General features: G+C 41.5%; 1 protein-coding gene across 1 annotated transcript; it reads right to left on the bottom strand.

Annotated features, from left to right (window-relative positions):
• Positions 1–474: 474 nt before the first annotated feature.
• NFE2L3 (NFE2 like bZIP transcription factor 3) lies at positions 475–19,557 on the bottom strand. Its single transcript, XM_085050957.1, has 4 exons — positions 19,356–19,557; positions 6,648–6,749; positions 5,692–5,775; positions 475–3,338 (listed from the first exon to the last, which is right to left on the bottom strand). Exons 1-4 carry the CDS (start codon positions 19,362–19,364, stop codon positions 2,127–2,129), a joined length of 1,407 nt encoding a protein of 468 aa, XP_084907083.1. The 5' UTR covers positions 19,365–19,557; the 3' UTR covers positions 475–2,126.
• Positions 19,558–20,268: the final 711 nt, after the last annotated feature.

The following is a 20,268-nucleotide window of genomic DNA, read 5'->3' as shown; positions in this document are numbered from 1 at the left end:
TGTCCTTCCCCCCACCCCACCCCTCCCTGCATGAGGCCCTAAAGCAGAAATACTTGGCTTTCTGGATTTCTCAGTTACAAAGCTAATCTAGTATCCATCAGAACTTATGCACATGGGCAATAAAGTAAATTTAAAGACCTGGTTCTGTAAAGGATAAGTGCATGGACTTTAAAATGTTTGTTACGCCATTTAATTAAGAGAGTATGATCATGCTGACTTGAATCTGTACTTTTTTTCCTCTGCAACTAGAAATAAAGTTCACAATTCATCACGTGTGTGTGGTACCTACTGCATGTTTTAGCTGAAGTTTGTGATCTAGCTAGTAGACAAAACCCCTGTGAATACTAATTAGGAGAGAGATGTCTCACACTTAGGCTTAACAGCAAGAAATTTTATGGCTTCAGTAGCGAGACCTGCTATGAATTTACACTTATCAATTTGAGGCTGTGGTGCAATAAAGAACAGATGTAAACATTTATTTAAGGAAATCTTTTAATAGAAAATGCTGAGCAAATGGTTAAAACAGGCTGATTTCATTACTGACAATTCAGTGCACTTGGCATTGTCTTAGTGCTACCTTTTTAGAAAATGTCACTTGATAACTTAGCAGTTTTGTTACAAATAAGTGCAGGCAACCAGTGTGATTTACATGCTAGTGGCAGTTTGTTTCTTCAATAGGTACAATTCAGCATTTAAGCTTGTATTGCTTGTATGTGTAATTCTTACATGTTTAGTACAAATTATTTTTTAACATACCTGAATCTAAATTTGCTCCATCATCATCATGCCATGACCAATGAGAACTTTTTGATACCAGTTTTATCTGTTTTAGTTACAAAATGAATAAAAAGTATTTCTTGTTATCTAGATGTTAATAGTAGCTAATAATCTAGATGTTAATAGTAGTTATTTGCCTTACAATATACCTCAATATTCTTTCCTTATCATTCCTTACAGGCCTTTGAGGCCATCTCTTTTGCAGACCTTTTTCAGGCTGTAAAACAGTAAAGGATAGGATGTTTTGAATAAGTATGTGAGTGAATAACATTTCTCCTTTTTAACAGCACAAATAAATGTCAAACCCAAAAACTCTTCAACAGCACTATCAGAATGTAACTTCATACTCATATGTACAGATAAACAGTAATTTGGTTCACTTTAATTTACTTTAAAGATTAAGTAAAATATATGTTAAAAAAAATTAAAACTGGAACATTGAAGACACTTAAAAAATACCAGTTTAAAAAAGCCAAAGAGAAAAACTCTAGTACTTGAGGAAGGTGTCAAAATGGGAGGAAAAGGGAATGTACACAAGCAAATATATATCAGTCACTAGGAAACAGAACAGGAACTCAGCCACCATTGGTCATTTTTGTGAAAGAAAGTTGGGAATGATTCAGTTGCAGAGCATGACGGTAAGAAAATATTGAATCAGATGCTAATTATTTTTCAGAATCTATTTGCAGATAGACTGAATTGTAAAATTAAGTAGTAGATTATCCTTGCTTGGAGTTATGATGGTTAAAGTAGTGAGGAAAAATGCAGTAGCCTCTCAGGCTGCTCTCCTCAGAGGAAAACTAGGAAAATCAAAGCTGTTCTGAATAAATGCAAAGCATGCGGTTATCGCTTGAAACTAAGTCTCCAGTGAATTTAAATTGAAGATGCACTAGAACTACAATTTTTCTTTCAGTGCTAGAGAATAAAATAAGGTCATTTTCTGTATGAAGAGTCAAGTACTCAAGACTAAAACATTTTTCTTGCACATGTGATGTTGATCAAAAGCATGTTGGCTTTTATTCCTCATTGACGTTTGCTCCTCTGCCCCCATTACCAGTAAGTAAATTCGTAGTTTTAACATAGGTCTACAAGGCTACCCTACACTGATGGTCTAGCTCCTTTAATTCTAACTAAAACTAAACATTTCCTCATTCAGAAGCCTGAGCTCATAGACTTTCTAACAGATCACAGTTGGTTTGTTTTGACAGACCCTTGAACATACAGTGTTTCTCCTCGAGTGTAGCTATTCCTGTTTGAACTGCTGTAATCACTGCCCTTTAGTCTTCATGCAAGTATTCTTACCATCCTTTCAGGCAAAATGAAGGTGATTCAGATGATCTTCAGCCACCTTATTTTTCTTTCTGCTCTGTTCTGTTATCTTGTTTCTGTTCAGATTTGGCCAAGTGCTTGGGTATTATGAAAACATTACCATTGCTACTGCAATGAATTACATATTGGCATGGGTTAACAGGTCTACCCTGGTCATCCCTCAGTCTACTGAAAATGTCATGGTACAAGTTGTTTAATTTTTGCTTTATCTGGTTGATGGATTTGCTGCACTGGGAGTGCTCCTTTTTAAGACTCTCCTTTTGTGTTTGGAGATTACACACGTCTTCTTCCAAGTTAAGAATTGCATTCAGTTTACGTTTACGACATTTCTGGGCTGCTACCTTGTTTTTTCCTCTTCGTCTGATGTCACGTAGAAGTGATACCTGAGTTTCTGTCATATGGTTCTTTGCTAGCATGGTGTTGAAAGAGTCGACGGACATGCTCACAATTTCATCGACTGAAAATGGTATTCTCAGAGCTTTTGCCCGACATTCATCTCTGCTCCTGTTTGTAGCAGTAGAATTGTGGCACCTATCCTTTACTTCGTTTGATTTCTTCATCCACATCTGTTGATGATGCTCTGGAATGGAGGCAGCTTGACTTGGCAGCTGATTGTAAGTGTGATTATGAAGAAACTGCTGAAGCATGGCTTCTGTAGAACACTCTGCATCACCTGGATATTCCACATGGCTGTGTTTAGTGTTTTCTTGGCAGTGGCCACCAACAGCTCCTAAGCCATGTGAAGGAGCAGACTTAACACCACTGCTGTACCCAACAGCATCTTCGCAGGAGACTGAGTAAGAGGTGGTGCTGTGACTTGAATTCAAAAATAGTCCCGAATTTGAGGCAGGCTCTTCAAAGATCTGAGAAACTTCTATTGGACTAATGCCTTGCTCCAAAGCCAAAGACATGAGTTTAATTTCATCAAAATTATCATCATGGGCTGTTAAATTTCTAAGGTCAGCAGCTGAAAACAGCCCTGTCAAATTTGACCCATGAAATAGTGGTTCTGAATTTGTGATATCAGAACTTGATTGAGGAAAAAACTCTTGCCTTTGTATGTGTCTTGGTTTTGAATTTAACTGGATGGGGTAGTCCGTTCTTAATAGCATGGCATCAGGAGGATCGAAACTGTTGTGAAGTGTCTGGGTCAAATTTATATTGTGGTGTGAGGATGATGGGTCTTGACCTCTGTTAGAAGTAGCAAGCTGTATATCTTCCAGAAAGTTCACCTAAAAGATGAAAGGGGGAAAAATGGGTTCTTTCATAACATGAATGCTTCTACATCCCTCACCTACACAGACATGGTCAATTTGTTTTCGAACATTCTACTATTTGATTCTATTAAAGCAAATTTTTTATGTTAAACTCTTCTTCTAGCTATTCAGAATGCTGTTTCCTATCTGTACAAAGCATAATCTGTATTGGCATATGGGAAAAGAAGCAGGAAGAAGGGTGCGGAAGTGACTGAAGGAATTGTAGAAGGATTTGTAAAGGACAGTTTGGGACTGATGAGTGCTGAGAGGTAGAAATAGGACTGTTGCCAAGTGTACAAACTATGTCTGATCAAACTATGACCTAAGAAAAAGGTCTTCCTGGGAGGAGTGGTCATGACCCTTCCCTGGTAGTGGTATTGATGATTCAAGGGTGAGCTGGTTCAAGGTGCTAACCTGTTAGAAAATGAACTTTTTAAAGAAGATAAATAGCTCATCTGCAGAAGTTAACCAGTGAGAACAATGGTGAAGAAAGGAGGAATGGAAGACACGAACATTAAGATTGTGCTGTCACAGTCTCACTACTTATTTCACAGTTTATGAAGTTTTTGGTGCTGTGAGGTGACACATTTGGCTTAATTCCACTTAACGGAGGTCTGTTGCATCCAAGATTCAACTGAACTCCTTTACTAATCAGTTTGGAGGTAACATTCCCCCCACCAAATCACATCTTTTGTGGATGTCTTGACTTTAAATTACTGCTCAGGGTTTTTTACAAAACCAAAGATGATATATGATCCCTCAGCCCTGATGTCCAAACAATAAACTGGACTGGTAATGCTGCAGTAGCACTAAGGCCCACCTTTTGTGGACCTGAGTTATAGTTGCTGGGTCTTAGAAGCACAAAGCCACTGTCCAAGATTATGTCAGGTGCTTGCTGACAAGCAAAGTAGTCATAAAATAGATGAATACGAAGTACTTGAGAATGTAAATATATCAAGTAGGAAGTGTACAGGACTCCTCCATAGTTGAGTGTCCTACTGTGTTTCAGGAAAGGACTTTCTGATTGCCATTCAGGGAACGAATTACATACTGTAAGAACTGAATCTTAAGTTCTCTATTCTGCTCATTAGGAGGTCAGGTAACAGGATAAAGTCTTGCCTTACTTCTCCTAGGGAGTTAGCTTGTACTAGACCACCTGCAGTCTGTGAGACAGAGATCACATTTACAACTAATCCTCTGAAAAGAATGATTGTTAGCAAGTCAGCTATTAAAAAACCCCACTCACTGTTAATACGTGATACTTGGAAGAAACAATCAATCCATATTCAACGGATAGATTGTCACAAGATGGCAGTGCATTAATAATGTTAAATAAAATATGCAACCGTGTATTGTTATAGCCGCATAAAGGCTACAGCCAAACTCCTTTCCAATTATGAGAAGAACGGAGAGAACTAAATTGATGAACTTCTACATTTTGTTAGTGTACAATCCATTTTCAGAGCTGAACAGAAAAGGAGGCTAATTTGTAGGCTAAAAGGTACTATCCAACCTAGAGATTCCCAGAACTAGATAAGCATGAAGTTAGATGGAAAACACTAATGACCTTGGAAGAGGATCCTATGATGGGAGGTATATGTAAGATGCCCTTGAATTATTGCCAAAAAGGAATGTAGGGAGTAGCTTCATGGTCAGTGGTTGCAGCCATGAACTGTGGGAGAAGAGGGAGACTTCAATTAAGAGAACAACTGTTTTTTGTGAAGACAGGCACACAGAAAGTAAAATACAGTATCAGAGGGCCACAAGATTAAAAAAAAAAACCCAACAAAACAATAAAATGGGTTTACGGCTAATGCTGACTGACCTGATTTGGAGTGAAGATAGATCTGTTTTCTTGAGGGTAGTAACTTTGTAAGCACTTGACCCAATATTTATGACAACTGTAATCTTTCACCACAAATGCCCAATAGCTGCTACGGTATAATAACTCAGTGTTTCTCTAGAGAAACACACCAAAAGCTGCTGGATAAATACAAGTTGGCATTAGGTTTCAGAAAAGCAACTATTAGTTGAACTAATTAAGCTGTCCAGTGGCTCCAAGTCTGAATACCAGATCAGAGTGGAAACACAGCTCTTATACCAGGGAAGTTGCTGGGGAAATTTTTCAAGTAAAGCCAATGAGAGCTGCTGTAAAAGGTGGAGAGTAACATCTTTAGCATCTTCAGGTAAGTTTTACTACATTGATTTACTAATATGTTCCCGAGTGGGTGGGGTAGGCTGGGCGATTTCATAAAACAGAGTAAGTCATTACCCAGTAATCGCTGACTGTATTCCAATCTGCTGGCAGTACCTGTATTTTCTGATTTACCTCTAGCATGTTTTCCACCTGTGATGACAGAAGCTGTAAATAGCCCTCTAAGGAGAGAAGGGAATCCACATGCTGGCGGTTGCTCTGTGACAAAAGAAAGAGAAATGCGTTGTAAAGCACAGTTATTTTACATAAAAGGAGGTAAAAAACAAAGTCTGAGAGGAAACAGAGCACAGTGCAATACTGCTGCTGAGCCCACCCTCAAATCTTCATCCTGATGGGAGGTGACACATTGCTAAAACAATCAGAACAGCTCCATGGCCTGAGCATCCCTACTCTGCCCACAACAGTGGAACTAGGCTTTCCTCCTCTGAAGCCATACCTCCCTACCAGTGTGGGAAAATCAAGTATTTTTTCAAAGCCAAGCTCTCAGCGGAGTGGCAAACAGAGAGGCTGGCAAGACACCTGGATCAGATGCTCTCTGCTCCCACAAGGTCTGACGAAAATTTAGTGCCCTTTTCATTGTAGCTCCCAGAGAGAACAGAACAGAACAGTTCAGTGTCCCAAATGCAATTCTACATCTGAGCATCAAGCTTTACATAAATGGTGAGAGCAGTATAATTTAGTGTGCATGTCGCTAGTGATTGTAGGCAAAAAAAATCCTTGCCCACAAGCACAACACCTTCACAACAGAGAAAATAAACCCAAACTGAAAAATGGTTAGTGGCAAGTGTTTTGTGTAAACTTTGGAATATTTCAACTACACAAACAATAGTGGGGGATTGAGGGGAGGAGGCAGTTTTCAAAAAGGTCTACAAGGGTGTCATTCACAAAGTACTGTTTGAAGTGATCATTCCTTTCCTGTCCTGGCAAGGAACACTTCGAATAAAAAGAGGAACTAAATTATTCCTTTCAAAACTTTTCACTGGATTTCTTTTCATTACTATTTATCTTAGTGATATGTCCTATATCCTCCCTCACTTCCTCTTCAGTTTTCCCTTCTTCCCATCATTTACTTGATTTATGTCTTTCTCCTCCTCCTCTTGCAGTTCCAGCTGACCATCTCGATGGGGACAGCAGCCATCCAAGGCTTCCTGACATCCTTTCAGGTCAACATCCTGAAGACACAAATAAACCATTTCTATTACACAGCATGCTGTCAAAATTAATCTTTAAAATGCACTTTTTTTTCTTTTTTTTCCCTACAGCAATAGCATTTCAAATAAAATATGCACTAAACAGGTCATGTGGATGAACTGAGTGTGTAGACTCTGGGGGCAGAAAGAGACCAGTGTCAGTTCAGGGGGGCAGCCACCGCCTCCTGCTTTGGTGCTCAGGCACTGAACCATCTGCAGTAGAAATGGGACACTGGAAAAAAATTCTTCTAAACCTGACAAAGAACCATGACGTGACTTCATGAAAAGTTTGGACCATCAGTGTCTTTTGGATGCCATTACACAACAACATATCCAAGCCAGATATGTACTCAATGATGGAATCTTAAAATAAGCAATTATACATGGCCAATGAGCAATATCCCTTGCTTACCTGCATTGTAATAGCAACTGTTTCCCACCACTTTCATCTAGACATTTCCCATTCTCATTTATCCAAATAATGGAGTTTTTTAATGTCCAGTGATGAAATTGTTCTAATTTAGGGGTCTCAGAAGCAATTTCCAAGTTTTATCTAAAGTCATATCATCAGACTTCTTAATTGTTTGTTATTAAAATGTGAAACTCAGTGGAATTTCAGCCAGAAAACCCAGTGGCACACTGCATTAGTTCCATATATCCCCAGCAAAATGCTATGGCAGGAGCATAAAAGATAAGTTTTCAACAGCAGCAAACATAATGAGATAGTGTTCGGTTCTAAAAATCTCAACAGGTTTACTTTATAGGTTTGTTATGAAAGCATAAACTACATAAAACCTGCAGTTGTAATAGTCATCAAAACATTAAAAAGTTTTTAAATTGTTGCTTCATACAAAACACATTAAAAAGTAAACGTAAAAAGTTTAAAAACAGGACTCTGGAGTAAATTTTTATATAACTTTGAAATAAATGAACATTATTTTCAATTTTGCACATTCTATGTAAATATTTAAAAATATGAAAATTAATTTTATTTCGAACTAATTTTATTTCTTGGCTTTCAATTTTTCTGTATTTTCTTTTCAGGACTGGAAGAGAACTTTAGCTTTATAGCCATTTGTAAAAACAAATAGCTCTCCAGTGCATTTATCTGTCACCACACAAGAGATACTTTCCTTCAGTGATGCTTAACACAGTTTCTAATAATTAGAAATGATATTCCAAAACATTATGCCTTCTTTGTCAGCTGTTCATTTGGAAATGACTAGATGAATTTTTATTGCCAAATATGAGAAAACAAATTTACTTGCCTAAAAATATACACACACACACACACACAAAAACCCCAACAACAGAAAAAAACATCCCTACCCAACATTTTTTCTCTATGTAGCTAAACAGGAGGAGAAGGACGTTAGTATACAAGACACTGAGAACATGCTAAGTAGCTACTTATAAAAACTCTTACATGAGTCCAATGGAGCAGCTCGCAGGCATGAAGTTAGTCCCATACTTATGTGCTTGCAAGATCAGAGCTACTCTTTAATTTTACAGAGAATCAACCTAATACTAATCATTCTAATTAACAAAATCTATCATCATCAAAAGTGGATGTGAAGTCAAGGACAACTGCTGTTAAAGACCTTAAGCAGCTGCTTTGGAGCCAAGTGGCCTGAAAAGCTGCTGCTGTGGCAGAGTATTCAGCTCCTGAATAACACAGCAAATTCATTACTTTCCTGGCTGCAGAGGAGGCAAATACAAGAAATAGTTAGAAATGTGCTATCTATAATGTGATGCCTCAAAAAACCAACTGCAAGCACTGGGTTTGAATACAGAAGGCATATGAGTGACAACTTGGTTGTTCCTTTTAAAATTTCCAGGGGTATATACTTACTGCCCTGCCAGGGAAAAGAAAAGCATGGGGTAACTTTGGGAAGAGCTCACGGCATGTCCCACAAATCATTCAAAATCCTCACTGTTCAACTTGCATATGGTGGAAATCTGACAGCAGATGATGCTGGTCTGCTAAAGTCTGCAATGGAGATGGTCCTTCCCAAAACCACTGTGAGAACTGAATTTCTGATGCGCCTGATGGAACATCTCCTTTCGGAAGGGAAACTAAAAGCTTCTGAAGCTCATTGAAATTTGTGAAAACAGTCATGGATTTAATTTTCCCAGGATGTCAAAGACAACTGAGTTTTTGGGTATTTTCTCATCAATATATAAAACTGTTGACTGCTAAGGAGATGGGGAATATTTCTGACTACAAATTTTGGAATTTATCTGGAGTCTGCATTCATTTTTATGTATCTGTCTCTACTCAGCAACAGAGAGTGTCTTGGTACCCTTAGTTTCCAGGCTGAGAGCCACCTACTGCTCAACAGGATCACATTTTGCATTTTGCCTACAGGACTCCTTGAATTAAGCACAGAATGGATGTCAGAATCTCCCTCTGATCTTTGCACAGAGTTCCTGCTGATGTGAATGGAGCAGAGGTGCCAGTGGGGAAGGGAGGGAAGCAGGGTCTCACATTTGCAGTCATGCCCATTCCCTGTAGCTTACCAAAGGGAATGTGTCATCTCTTCTGAGTGAGCTTAATAATGCTGCACCGTGTGGCTCTGAAGATTAGTCTTAATAACACCATTTCCTCCTCCTGCAGATTGTATTAAAATATACTCATGGGTGCTCACAGTGATTATTACTGAAATAAGTCATCCATCCTTTGAAAAGAACCTGGTTTTACCACTACCAGAGCAGTTTCTGAAGGATCATGGCCCTGTAGCCAGCTTTTCTCAACAGTGGTGGTATAGACACAGCGCATGTAAGATATTTCACATCACCAATTTTCACCTATGGGATCTTTTCAGTGAAACTGTCTACATGAAAATCAACCAGAACCTTTTTGCCTTTGTTTGTCAGTTTTCTCACAAAAATCCCCTGGATTATGCTGATAAAGGTTTATACTCTGATATTACACTTTGCACCAGCTTGTTAGTCTTCCTCAGTGATGAAGAACAGCTGAATAGTACAGCTCAACAACAGAATGCTTTTTTCCATGCCTGTTGCATCACTTGGGATTGACTGCTGCTATCAGGAGAATAGGAGTGTCTCCCCAACAAACACCCATACTGTGTTTTTGAATAAGGCATTTCTTTAAAAATACCTTAATTTTACAGCCTGGATATACATCTAATGACTAAAGGTTTATTATAGAGTCTGGATATTAATTTACTGACAAGAGGCATTAGGTGTAGACACTGCTTACTCAGTACTGTACTGCCATACTTATTGTTTCTGTCCTTACCATCCTTATTTTGCAACAAGGGTAACAGAAAAAACAGTAATAGAGTTATAGTCATACCACTATGAGCCCAAAAAATCAGGACAGCATGTGGTTGTCTCTGTATGGAGAAAGAGACTTGATTTTTGCTGATTGTAGAACACTTAATAATACCACCAAACCCATCTACTGCAGCAGCCTTTCTACTTCTGCCACCGGAGGATGGAAGTTCACGCCTCCGACAGCAGGCTGTTTCCAAATGGCAAACTGCAACCCCACCTAGGGGCAATCTTCAATTTGCATTTGGAAGGACTTCTGTGCAAGCACAAAGCCAGAGAGTTACACTAAAATTCTCACCATAAAATAATAATAAAAGAATAAAATTCCAAGTATCGGAAATTATCCTCTTGCTTCTGCCACTTACTAATTTCAGTTGTGTTAAAGAACACTCTGAGACTGAGTCTAATTTACCAACTTATCCACCAGCCTTGTATGTAGAGGGCTGGACTTGAACTGTGTCGCTGCCCTTTCCCTAAGGTACAACTTACCACAAGTCAGCTATAGGCTTCTGTTTGTCAGTCTTTGGAATATGAAAAATAGTAGTTTATGTCAAATCTGCTACTTAAGGAGAGCCAAGAATCAATGCAGAAGTGAGAGAAAATATGGTTTTGTGGGTGGCCTGGCCTACACTTAAGTGGAAGTATGCTGCCTGCTCTGGCAGGTTTCCAGAGTTTTTTACTCTATGTTAAAAATAGAGCCTTCCGTTTCCAATTAAGTATATCAGAGTATTGATCTCAGCATGCACTGGGTGCACTGTACACCAAACTATCACTCCACAGATCTCATCCCCTTGCTTCCTACACCCATGTCTTTTTTGCTGTGCATAAAATAATGTATAGGAAGCAGAACCCATAATGACACCAAAATACAAACAGGTCTGGCACAAAATACTACACTGTATTGGATGGGTGAACAAGATCCCTCTGAAGAAGCAGCAGAAAGCATAATCAAGCTATTTTCAGCTATTGATCTGTGTACAGTTGGCACACAGGACTATCTTCCTATTACTCTGTTAGGCTCTCTTTGTTTTAGTTGTCAAGCTTTAAACTGCTCTGTTCATGTCATTAACATTTGAGATGTTTTTTTGCAAACTTTTGTCCCTTCTCCATTACTAACTTCATTACTACTCTGTAGAACCAGCCCTCTCCTTGTTGTTAGCTGAAAAGATGTGGCACAGGCCTGGCGCTCTTTGCCACATTTTGAATAATTAAGTAGCATCTCCAGAATAGAATCATAGAATGGTTTGTGTTGGAATGATCCTTAAAGTTTGCACAATACCAGTAGAAGTTAAGCAAAATAGCTTCTAGTAACATAATCAGTAGTTTCACTTTACTACTTTGTAAGATTAAATACAATTAATAATTAAATATAATGATGTGTATCTGATATCAGTCAGCTCTAAGTTTAGTGATCTTGCTCTTTGCCTGTGTATGTTAAATATGCGATAATAATCTTACAAACTAGATTCACTTAATAGATAAGAAAAAAAAAGAAAGAAAAAATATTGTTTGCTGTTTGTCTATATTCATAATGAGCCCTAAAATATCCTGAAAACACCAGAACAGAAGAGTACTTTATTTTTTGAAACTCAGCCAGGGTTTAGGGCATGTGGAGGATGGAATGGTGGATAGAAACACCAAATATCAAAGTAACTTTTATGTTATCTACGGCTAGGCTTAAAAATGACAATAAACCATGCTAGCTCAGCAATGCAATTGAGTAAATCAAATGGCTCATAGATGTGACTCCAAATGTGGCACCTGTCAAATATTTATGATGTATCTGCTCTAAATCCTAATAATGCCATCTGGGCTGCAGCCAAACACTCCCCGTGACAGCCCTCCTGTGTGCTGCAGTGAGATTGTAGCACCTCTCCAACCACATGCATTTCAGGGCTTTAGATAGCACAAGCCAGCTGTGTCAACTATTACAAGAAACACAGACTCTGTGTGCTCTGTTACAACACAAAATTAACACCAACCTACTCCCCAGACGGAGGCAGAGACAGGTACAAGTTGAAGACACAGAAACCAATACTGCTGTCACTGAGTTCAATTAAAACATCAGTTTTTGTGCTGAAAACAGCTCAATATCCTATTAAAAATATCCTACTAAAACCACTTCTAAAACATACACCAAACACATTCACACTCCAGCCATTTGGTCATGAGCTGATGTTTTCCACCAGAAACTGACTTCATTGTAATGACAGACAGCATAGAGAGTAGAAATTTTCAGTTCCCCTCGAAGCTGCTAAACAGAGCTTAAAGGCTAGCTAGCAAAATAGATAAAAGAATGCAAAAGTAGACACACAGGATGTTAAATGTAGCTGCAGCTAGTGGATAAACAGATAATGAGGAATATAGTGGTTTTTGTGGCAAAGCCACATAACAAGAAGCAACAGCACATGCCCTAAGAGAAATTCAAGGCAAGGTCACGTGTAACATTGGAGGCACTCAGTGAGTACAACCACCAGAGTCCCCTTCAGACAGCCCTGCAGGACCATAAAAGGACTTCCAGTAAGAGGCAGATGCATGCAAATTAGTTCCAGTAAAAGTGATGTTTATGTATTAGCTAGGAAGTACACTGTAATGAATATGTATGGTCATGGTGGAATAAATACCTTGTAAAGTTTCACGACACACCCGATTAGAGGAGACATCCTCTGGGTGTGTTCAGTGCACTGAGAATAAAGAATGCCGACTTTCTAATACTTCAAATTAGAACTCCCAACCAATTTATAGCCAATTTCAGTATCAGTAAAATACGCAATATCCCTAACAGTAAACGTGATGAAGGTAATTACAGTTATTCAGTCACTCTTTCAGACAGAGCACAGTAAAACAACCCAACCGAAACAAACAACAATGCCCCCCCCTGCCCCCCAAAAAAGGAAAAAAATAAGAAAAAAAAGCAAATAATCCCCAAACCACTTTCTATGCCTCTGGTGCTCCAAGATACTTTCTTTTGTGGTCAGTGAACTACTCGACACCATGGGTCCTGTAAGACACCTCCTTCCCTCCCTGCTCTACTCTTACCATAGGTTGGTTATATACCCTCATTAGTATGATGTAGTCTCTATTGAATAAACATAAAATTACCCAGAGATTGCCCTTTCAGATAAAACTTAATCCACAATTTGGTTCCAGATGTCTTCCTTTTGAGTCCTCCCAGGCAAACACACTTTCTCAGGTATCCAACTGCCCGCTTTCCCTAGCTACCAGCCTCTGTGCAACACCAAATGCCTGCCAACTCACAGCTCTGAATAGGGAGCACTGTTAAAAGCCACAGCCTGACACTTCAGCTCCTCTAGGATTTGAGTATCTTCCCCTTCCCTCTGCGTAATTCCTCTCCTATTTTCCACATTTACCACACTCTTATTCTTCCTTCTTTATGCGTCATAGTCCCCTCATCTACTCTCACATGCACTTTTCATGCACCACCCCCCCAGAGAATTCCTTGGCCACTCTCCAGAGAGCAGGAAAATGCTGGTGTATGTCAGCCCTGCACCACAACCCTAACTGCCTCTAACACTCTTCCTGAACACTCCTTTGACTTGTCTTTTTCAAACCCTTTCAAGACTAAGTTTGAAGTTCTTCTCTTACCCCACCTCTATCTTGAACACCATGAGGTCCTTCCCCCACCTCCTTACCATGTAAGTGATTTCTGGCTAACAGGGAAGGGCCATCCACAAGCAGGGACCCAGCCCATTTATCTGTTTGCAGATGTCCCTCCACAGCAATACTGCCATGTCCTACTGCTCAATGAATTCAACAGGAAAAAAAAAGAAAATAATAATTTGAAATATGTTCTGTAAGTTAAGCACACAGCTTCAGTGGGAAGCTTTCAAATGGACTAGAGAAAAGTCTTCAGAGAAAAGCCTTCAGAGAAAGCCTACCTGTTTCCTACTTAACTTTCACTTCACCGAATTTTGACACTCACCAAGGAAAAAAAAAAAGAATCCATAACTCAAATTATTTTCACTCAACAGAAATACTTCAAATGGTGCTCAAAGTCTGGGATGGATTTCCCTCTTCCAGTGCTGTAAAACCATGAAACTCTGCCTCTGACAGTGTTCAAAGAACTATGCCTGTATGACGTTTCACATGACCTGACTCAAACTGCCCCTTCCAAACAGTAACATAGAGACAACAGTACAAACAATACAAATTATCCACTGTGCATCTTCTTCCTTAAATTTCGCAATTCATAAACAACAGCAACGTTATGCTGTTAATTATTAATTAGAGCAGGTGTTGTTTAATCAAGTGCAGAATTCAGCTCCTGGGAAGGGCCTCAAAAGATCAGTTGAAAGAATGCAATACATTCAGATACAATAAACCTACTTGATTTGTGTGGGAGCAGAACCTTCGTCCTCTGTCCCACCCTGAGCAGGAGGTTGTTTCACAGCAGTTCATTGAGCCAGCACAGCAACTGCAGCCCTCATTTGAGCACTGCCTCTTCTGCTGGCAGGGGCAGCATCAGTGTCTTGGGTTTACGTAATTTGGAAAGAACATTTTTACTCTAAGGTTTACTCAGAGAAAAAGCTGAAGAGCTACACAGTCCATCCTTGCTAATTTAAATATTTTCCCATGTATATTCTGTAAAAGATAAAGAACTCCTTGAGTTTTTAAACTCCCTTTCTTGAAATGTCTACATTTGTGTATCAGAAATACTGATACACAAAAAAGAAAGGGAAAAGAAAACCACTGAATCAAACAGACCAGTTCTGAACCCTTGCAAGACCTTCAGCTAAGACGTTGTATGACAAACTGTCAGAAACTGAAATAGTTCATGCCTCAAACATTGATATAAAGTTTTGCTCATTATAACAAAAAGTGTATAAAGAAGTTACAATCAAAGAAGCCTCCCTGAAGATACCTGACTAGGACTTTGGACTGAGAGTCAAAATGCTGAGATTAGATAAAGGGAAACCCTATTGTTCAGTCATCTCAGGCTGAGGGAAAGGTATGCATACACAAAGGCCAAAGCCACCAGCTGTGCTGAGAATCATCCCTGGCTGAGTTTGGGGTGGGTGGAGAGCACAGCTCACAGAAGCCAAGTTTGCACAAACTTCCCCTCCAGCTGAGGGGGAGGAGGAGGTTTGGGATGTGTGGTGTAACCTCTGGTCAGAGGCAATAAACACCCATCCATCCTCTGTTACACAAACTGGCCCAGCTGTGGAACCCCCAACCCCACAGGCCACATCCACAAGACTTTCACGAGAGGCAGCTGAGGGAGAGTCACAATCCATCACAGACCCACCAAATGCTAGGCCTGGCACCACAGGACTGCAGGTGATGCAAGCAGAATCTGCGGCTAGAGGCTGCCCCTTCCCCTGGGGGGACATGCCTGGACATTGCCCCTGGCCTGAGTGTATATTAACCCATGGCATTCTGTGCTTTTGGGGGGACCACCAAGAAGACCAGCAGGAGAGGATCAACACGACATCTTTGGGATCCACGGATGGTGATATTTTCTTTATTCTGTCTCTGTCACCCTCTTTCTGTCCCTCCCACCCCTTTTCCTACTCCTCCTTTTCTCTCTTTTCTTCTCTCTCTCTCTTTCTCTCTCATATTTACTATCAAGTAAAACCCATACTATTGACTGGCATATGGTCTCATTTGCACCTTAATTCAGGCAGAGGGATTTCTAAGGAACCCTAATAACTGGATCATAACACAAGCTTCTTGGGACTTTCTCTGTTTGGGAATACTATTACCATATACAGAGGACTGTGGCCTCCCATTTCCCTCACACACTGTTTTTAAGGTGCTTTGGAAAACGTGTCTCGTTTTTCATATGGACTTAGGGCTCAATGTAAGAGCTTTTAGAAATGTTGTTGAGGCAGTGCTACACTGAGAAGGCTAAGGAAAATGCAGTTGGCAGAGTGGGGCATCAACTGTAACCCAAGTTATGTGCCTGTGGAATGGCTTCTCTCTTTTCCACACCAACATAAGACCTATACTCAGTGTCAGCTACACGTCTTCCCCCCCTTCTTTTTGTTTGGCTTTTTCTGTGCCTAAAATTTTAAAATGTACACAGCCATACGGTGCCTCTAAATTTCAATTTTAGTTTTCCTTAAAATAAGCTATTTCCTTGAGCAATGCAACAATAATTTATAAGTACATTGGGGAAAAATAAGCAGACAATCCCAGCTTTACCCATGTGAGTAACTCAGTGTGGCTTACTCACACATGGCCTACTCAATGTGACCTACTTGTGTGAGTAGGTTTGAGTAGGATAAAAAATATTAGGCACCCTGTGTTCAATGGGGGATGTCAGCACTCAAACAGGTGCTAAAAATTAAGGAGCAAGCGGTGCTCCCATCATAAAACCCTTCTTAAAAAAAACCCAAACAAAACCAACCAGGATAGCAATCTCTTTTTTCAGCAAACTGCAAAGAGCAAGACTAGGTGCAGCACAAACACTGCTGAATCTGGAAATAATCATTAGAAATTATCACCCTGAAGAAAGGACCTGGTTCACCCTCAGGCTTTTTATCTGTTTCCTTAGCAAACGTGTCCACTGGAGCCTGAACTCTTCATCTCAGGTGTTCTGCAAAGAGGTAGGGCCTGAATGACCACCTTGCATTCCTATAGAAATTAATCTATTTTGTTGCATGAACTGATGCATGTTTTTCCAGTTATCCAAAGCAAATGTGTATTGCTTTTTTATTTCTTTTCCTCTAAACTCCTGGTTCTCAAGGAAGAATCCTGGTACCTTAGTCTCAGTCTTAAATATCCATGAGAATGAAACCTACAAGCTTTGATTCTGTAGCTGACACAGATCAGGACAGTGCAGAGGCATTAAACTAATTAAACATAATACCTAAACTAATACTAATAATGTGTGTAGACACAGCTACCAACCAGCTGCTTTGACCTGCTGTAGGGAATGCAGGAAAGGGCAGAATGGACAGCTCAGGACTTGGAACAAAACCCCTTTCTTTAATGTAGTCTCTACATTGGTACAAACACTTTTGTCCCTGATCCTGTTACACACATCCATCTAAGAAAATGAGTGGCAAGACACTGAGATGGTGTCATTATTTTCTCCATTAAAGGTATATTTCAGAGGATACATATTTAGTTATTTTCATTACTAAGGCAATAAAATATTGTGGGGTTCACATTTCATCAGCAGGCCTATGTTTGATTACAGAAATGAACTGAATGGAATATTCTGCTGGGAATATAATGAATACAAAGGTTAGGGCTGATCCCAGACTGCTGGGCAGCAAGCTGAGTGTAGGAACCCACACACTTACTTTACTCCTTGCCAAAACCAAAGTGCTCAGGCTGTTCTAACACTGCACCTCATCTTAGCACAGGATAGAAAAATAGGCAAACCCCTGCAGTTTAGCATGCTCCAACAGCATGCTTCGGCACTGAATTAATTTTCTTTTTCATCTGCAGTTGTCTTCAAGAGTGGTTTTAAGTACCAGATCTCTAAAGACGAGGACCAACAGCTTGCATTGTGTTGCTGGCTATGTTCTCAGCAGGGACTGAACTCCAGTGAATAAAATTAATTCAGGGGTGGATAAATCCAGCTGCAAACTTTTCATGATGCCACACAACACCAAGCAGAAAAAAACAAATACTTCCATCTATTTACCCAGACTTCTTGTCCTGATCTAGTGTGGATAGAGAAATGCTAAAAATAGCTCAAATCTATTTTTACAAAAGGCAAATTGAAGGTTATAAATCAGCTGAACGACCCTGGAATCCATTATACCATTACAATAACATTTTGACAGTCTACGTAGACTCAGTCAAACCTACCAAAGGTCACCTTTAAAACAAAGACCGACTTTTTGATCTGTGTTTCATGTTTTGGACCTGCCGTGTGCTTCAAAAGAAGTCTGGTGGAAGAGACATGGGGTTCCCACACAGATGTCCCTTTACATTGTAGTTCAGGAACTGAGCACTGCCTTATCTTGCCCCAATCATTATTTCACTTAAATGCATTGTGCGTAAGAGAGAGGCCCAGACCCACACTTAGCAAAGAAATGAATCATCTTCTCTCCACATAAAAGAGTCATCCCTTACAGTTAGGGTGTTGAAACTAGTTTTGCAACTACTTTGCAAAAATAACCAAGTTAACACATGGGGAAATAGGGGAAAAAAAAAGAAAAAGAAAATTTAAAAAGAAAAATAAAATTTACCATGCACTACAAATTTAACAATTATCAGTTGATGCTGGTCCATTAATTCATAATAAGAACCAGCAATTCACAATTGTTCAAAACCAAGTTGAAAAATGTTGGTAGTTCAGCTTGATCTTTCAAAATGTACTTAACATCAGAGTCACAAACCCATCACTTTGGCACTCCTGTATCTTTTGTATCCACGAAGCACACTACAAAAGTCCCAGATCATAAACTGCACAGAAACAATGAAACTCTATTCCCAATAGCAACTCGAGTGAGAAAAGCCAGCCCCACAGCTGAGTGGCTTGGCTACAGCTACATCTTGCAGCTCCAGCTGTGCACAACTCTCGAGCTCTGTGCAGCACGAGGGCCTGAGTCGGTGCATGCAGACAGAAGCGCAGCCCGGACTGCATGCAGCGCAAATAAATAGCGAACTCGCTCATCCCTGTTGGGTACTTACTGCCTCACGTGGATTTTTCAAATTGCCGCGCTGATAACAGAAGGCTGATAGAAGAAGCCCAGAAGTTAGCCACGGCACAGTAAGACCCTCTACATGTAAGAAATGTGCCTGACGAGTGTAGTTACCGACTGTGACACCCAGGTGAGGGGGGCTCTATGGGATACACTATGGAGAAGCTGCATTTCTGCAGTTGCGTGATATTCTCGAGATGCCTGTGCTCCCACATGAAGAAAACAGGCGATGCCCGAGGAAATGCCAAGCAGAACTGTCCGTCCTGGCCTTATGTCCCTGCCTGGCAGGTGCCAGCAGCGCTGGGGCCGGCGTGTGCCCGGAACGGGGCAGCTGTGCGGGGCTGACCCCGCTCCGGCGCCGGGAGACTCTGCGGGTCGCTCCGCGGGCAGAGGCTGCAGCACAGCCCCGCCGCTCGCCGCTTTGGCTCCCCGCCGCCCGGGACACGGGCAGGGCACGGGCCAGCCCCCCGCACCGCCGGGCCTCTGTGTCCCTCCTCGTTTATTCCTTTTTTCTTTTTGGGAGGGTGGCTGGCTCAGAACAGCGTCCTCCTTCGCGTCCCCACCGCTCGCCCCCGCACAGACACCCCGGACCGCCCGCCCGCCCCGGTGCGCTCTCTCCTCCCTCGGGCTGCCGGTGTCCGGCCGGGGCCGCCCGCGCCTCCCTTACCTCCGCCATGGGGCAGCCGCCTCCGCCGGGGCCGCCGCCGCCGCCCCATCCTCCTCCCGCGGCGGGGCGGGGAGCGGCTCCACCCGGGCGGGGCGGGCGGGGCCGGGGCAGCGGGCCGGCGGGGCTCGGTGCCCCATGGCTGCCCGGCGCACAGCCTCGGGGGGACGCGGACCGCAGCCCCGCAGCCGCAAGCCCGCCCCCCGCTCCTCTCCCCCGCCGCACCGGCCCTTCCCGCGGGCGGGAGGCGGCGCCGGGGCGGGATGGGGACAGCCCGGCATCTCACCCCGCGGGCCCGGGGTTCCACCTGTGTCCTGGGGGCTTCCTGCGTGCCGGGGGCAGGAAGCCCCCAGGACATGCGAGGGCAGGAAGCCCCCAGGACATGCTGGTGCTGAAGCGAGCTGCAAATAAAGGAGACGAGTTGCAAGGGACCGTAGGGGAAAAAAAAAGATTCTCCATAACCCCCGGTCAATCCCAATTAAAATTATAGGGTGCAGAAACAGGTTTTAACTACAGTCAGCGTGGTGCCAAAGTATCTCTTCAGTGCCTTTTCTTCCCCACCTATTGAACTGCATTTTCCTCGGCACATCTACTCAGCACTGCAGGAACTTACTCTCGCACATGCTAGAGATACATTTTCCAGTTGCGTTCTCTCTGTCCTCCGAAAAGGTCTCTTATCACTTCTCATCACTTCTACTTATCCGAGTGTTTCAGACTTGTTTTGGCATTTGCAAGGCGTTAGTCTGTTCGGGCAGACCCTGAAAGTGTCACTTCTCCGGTGATAACTCTGTGTGCAACGGGTGCAGTCGCTCAATTTTGCTGTTATCACAGATGACATTTCCCTTTTTTTGTTGGGTCCAGTGTGATACCACGCAATGAGTGTATTGCAGCATTCCTAACGTTTTAATGCAACTTG

Source organism: Lichenostomus cassidix, chromosome 2 (assembly GCF_008360975.1).
Source record: "Lichenostomus cassidix isolate B80296 chromosome 2, HeHo_3.0, whole genome shotgun sequence".
In the NCBI taxonomy this organism is placed as follows: Eukaryota; Metazoa; Chordata; class Aves; order Passeriformes; family Meliphagidae; genus Lichenostomus; species Lichenostomus cassidix.
The sequence above is the reverse complement of the archived record's forward strand: the minus strand, read 5'-3'. Positions and strand labels throughout refer to the sequence as shown.

Coding starts and splice junctions, on each gene's coding strand:
- NFE2L3 (XM_085050957.1), bottom strand. Junction 5,776..6,647: donor AGGAGAAAGACATAAATCAA/GTAAATGATGGG, acceptor CTTTTGTCACAG/AGCAACCGCCAGCATGTGGA. Junction 3,339..5,691: donor AGGTGGAAAACATGCTAGAG/GTAAATCAGAAA, acceptor TTCATCTTTTAG/GTGAACTTTCTGGAAGATAT.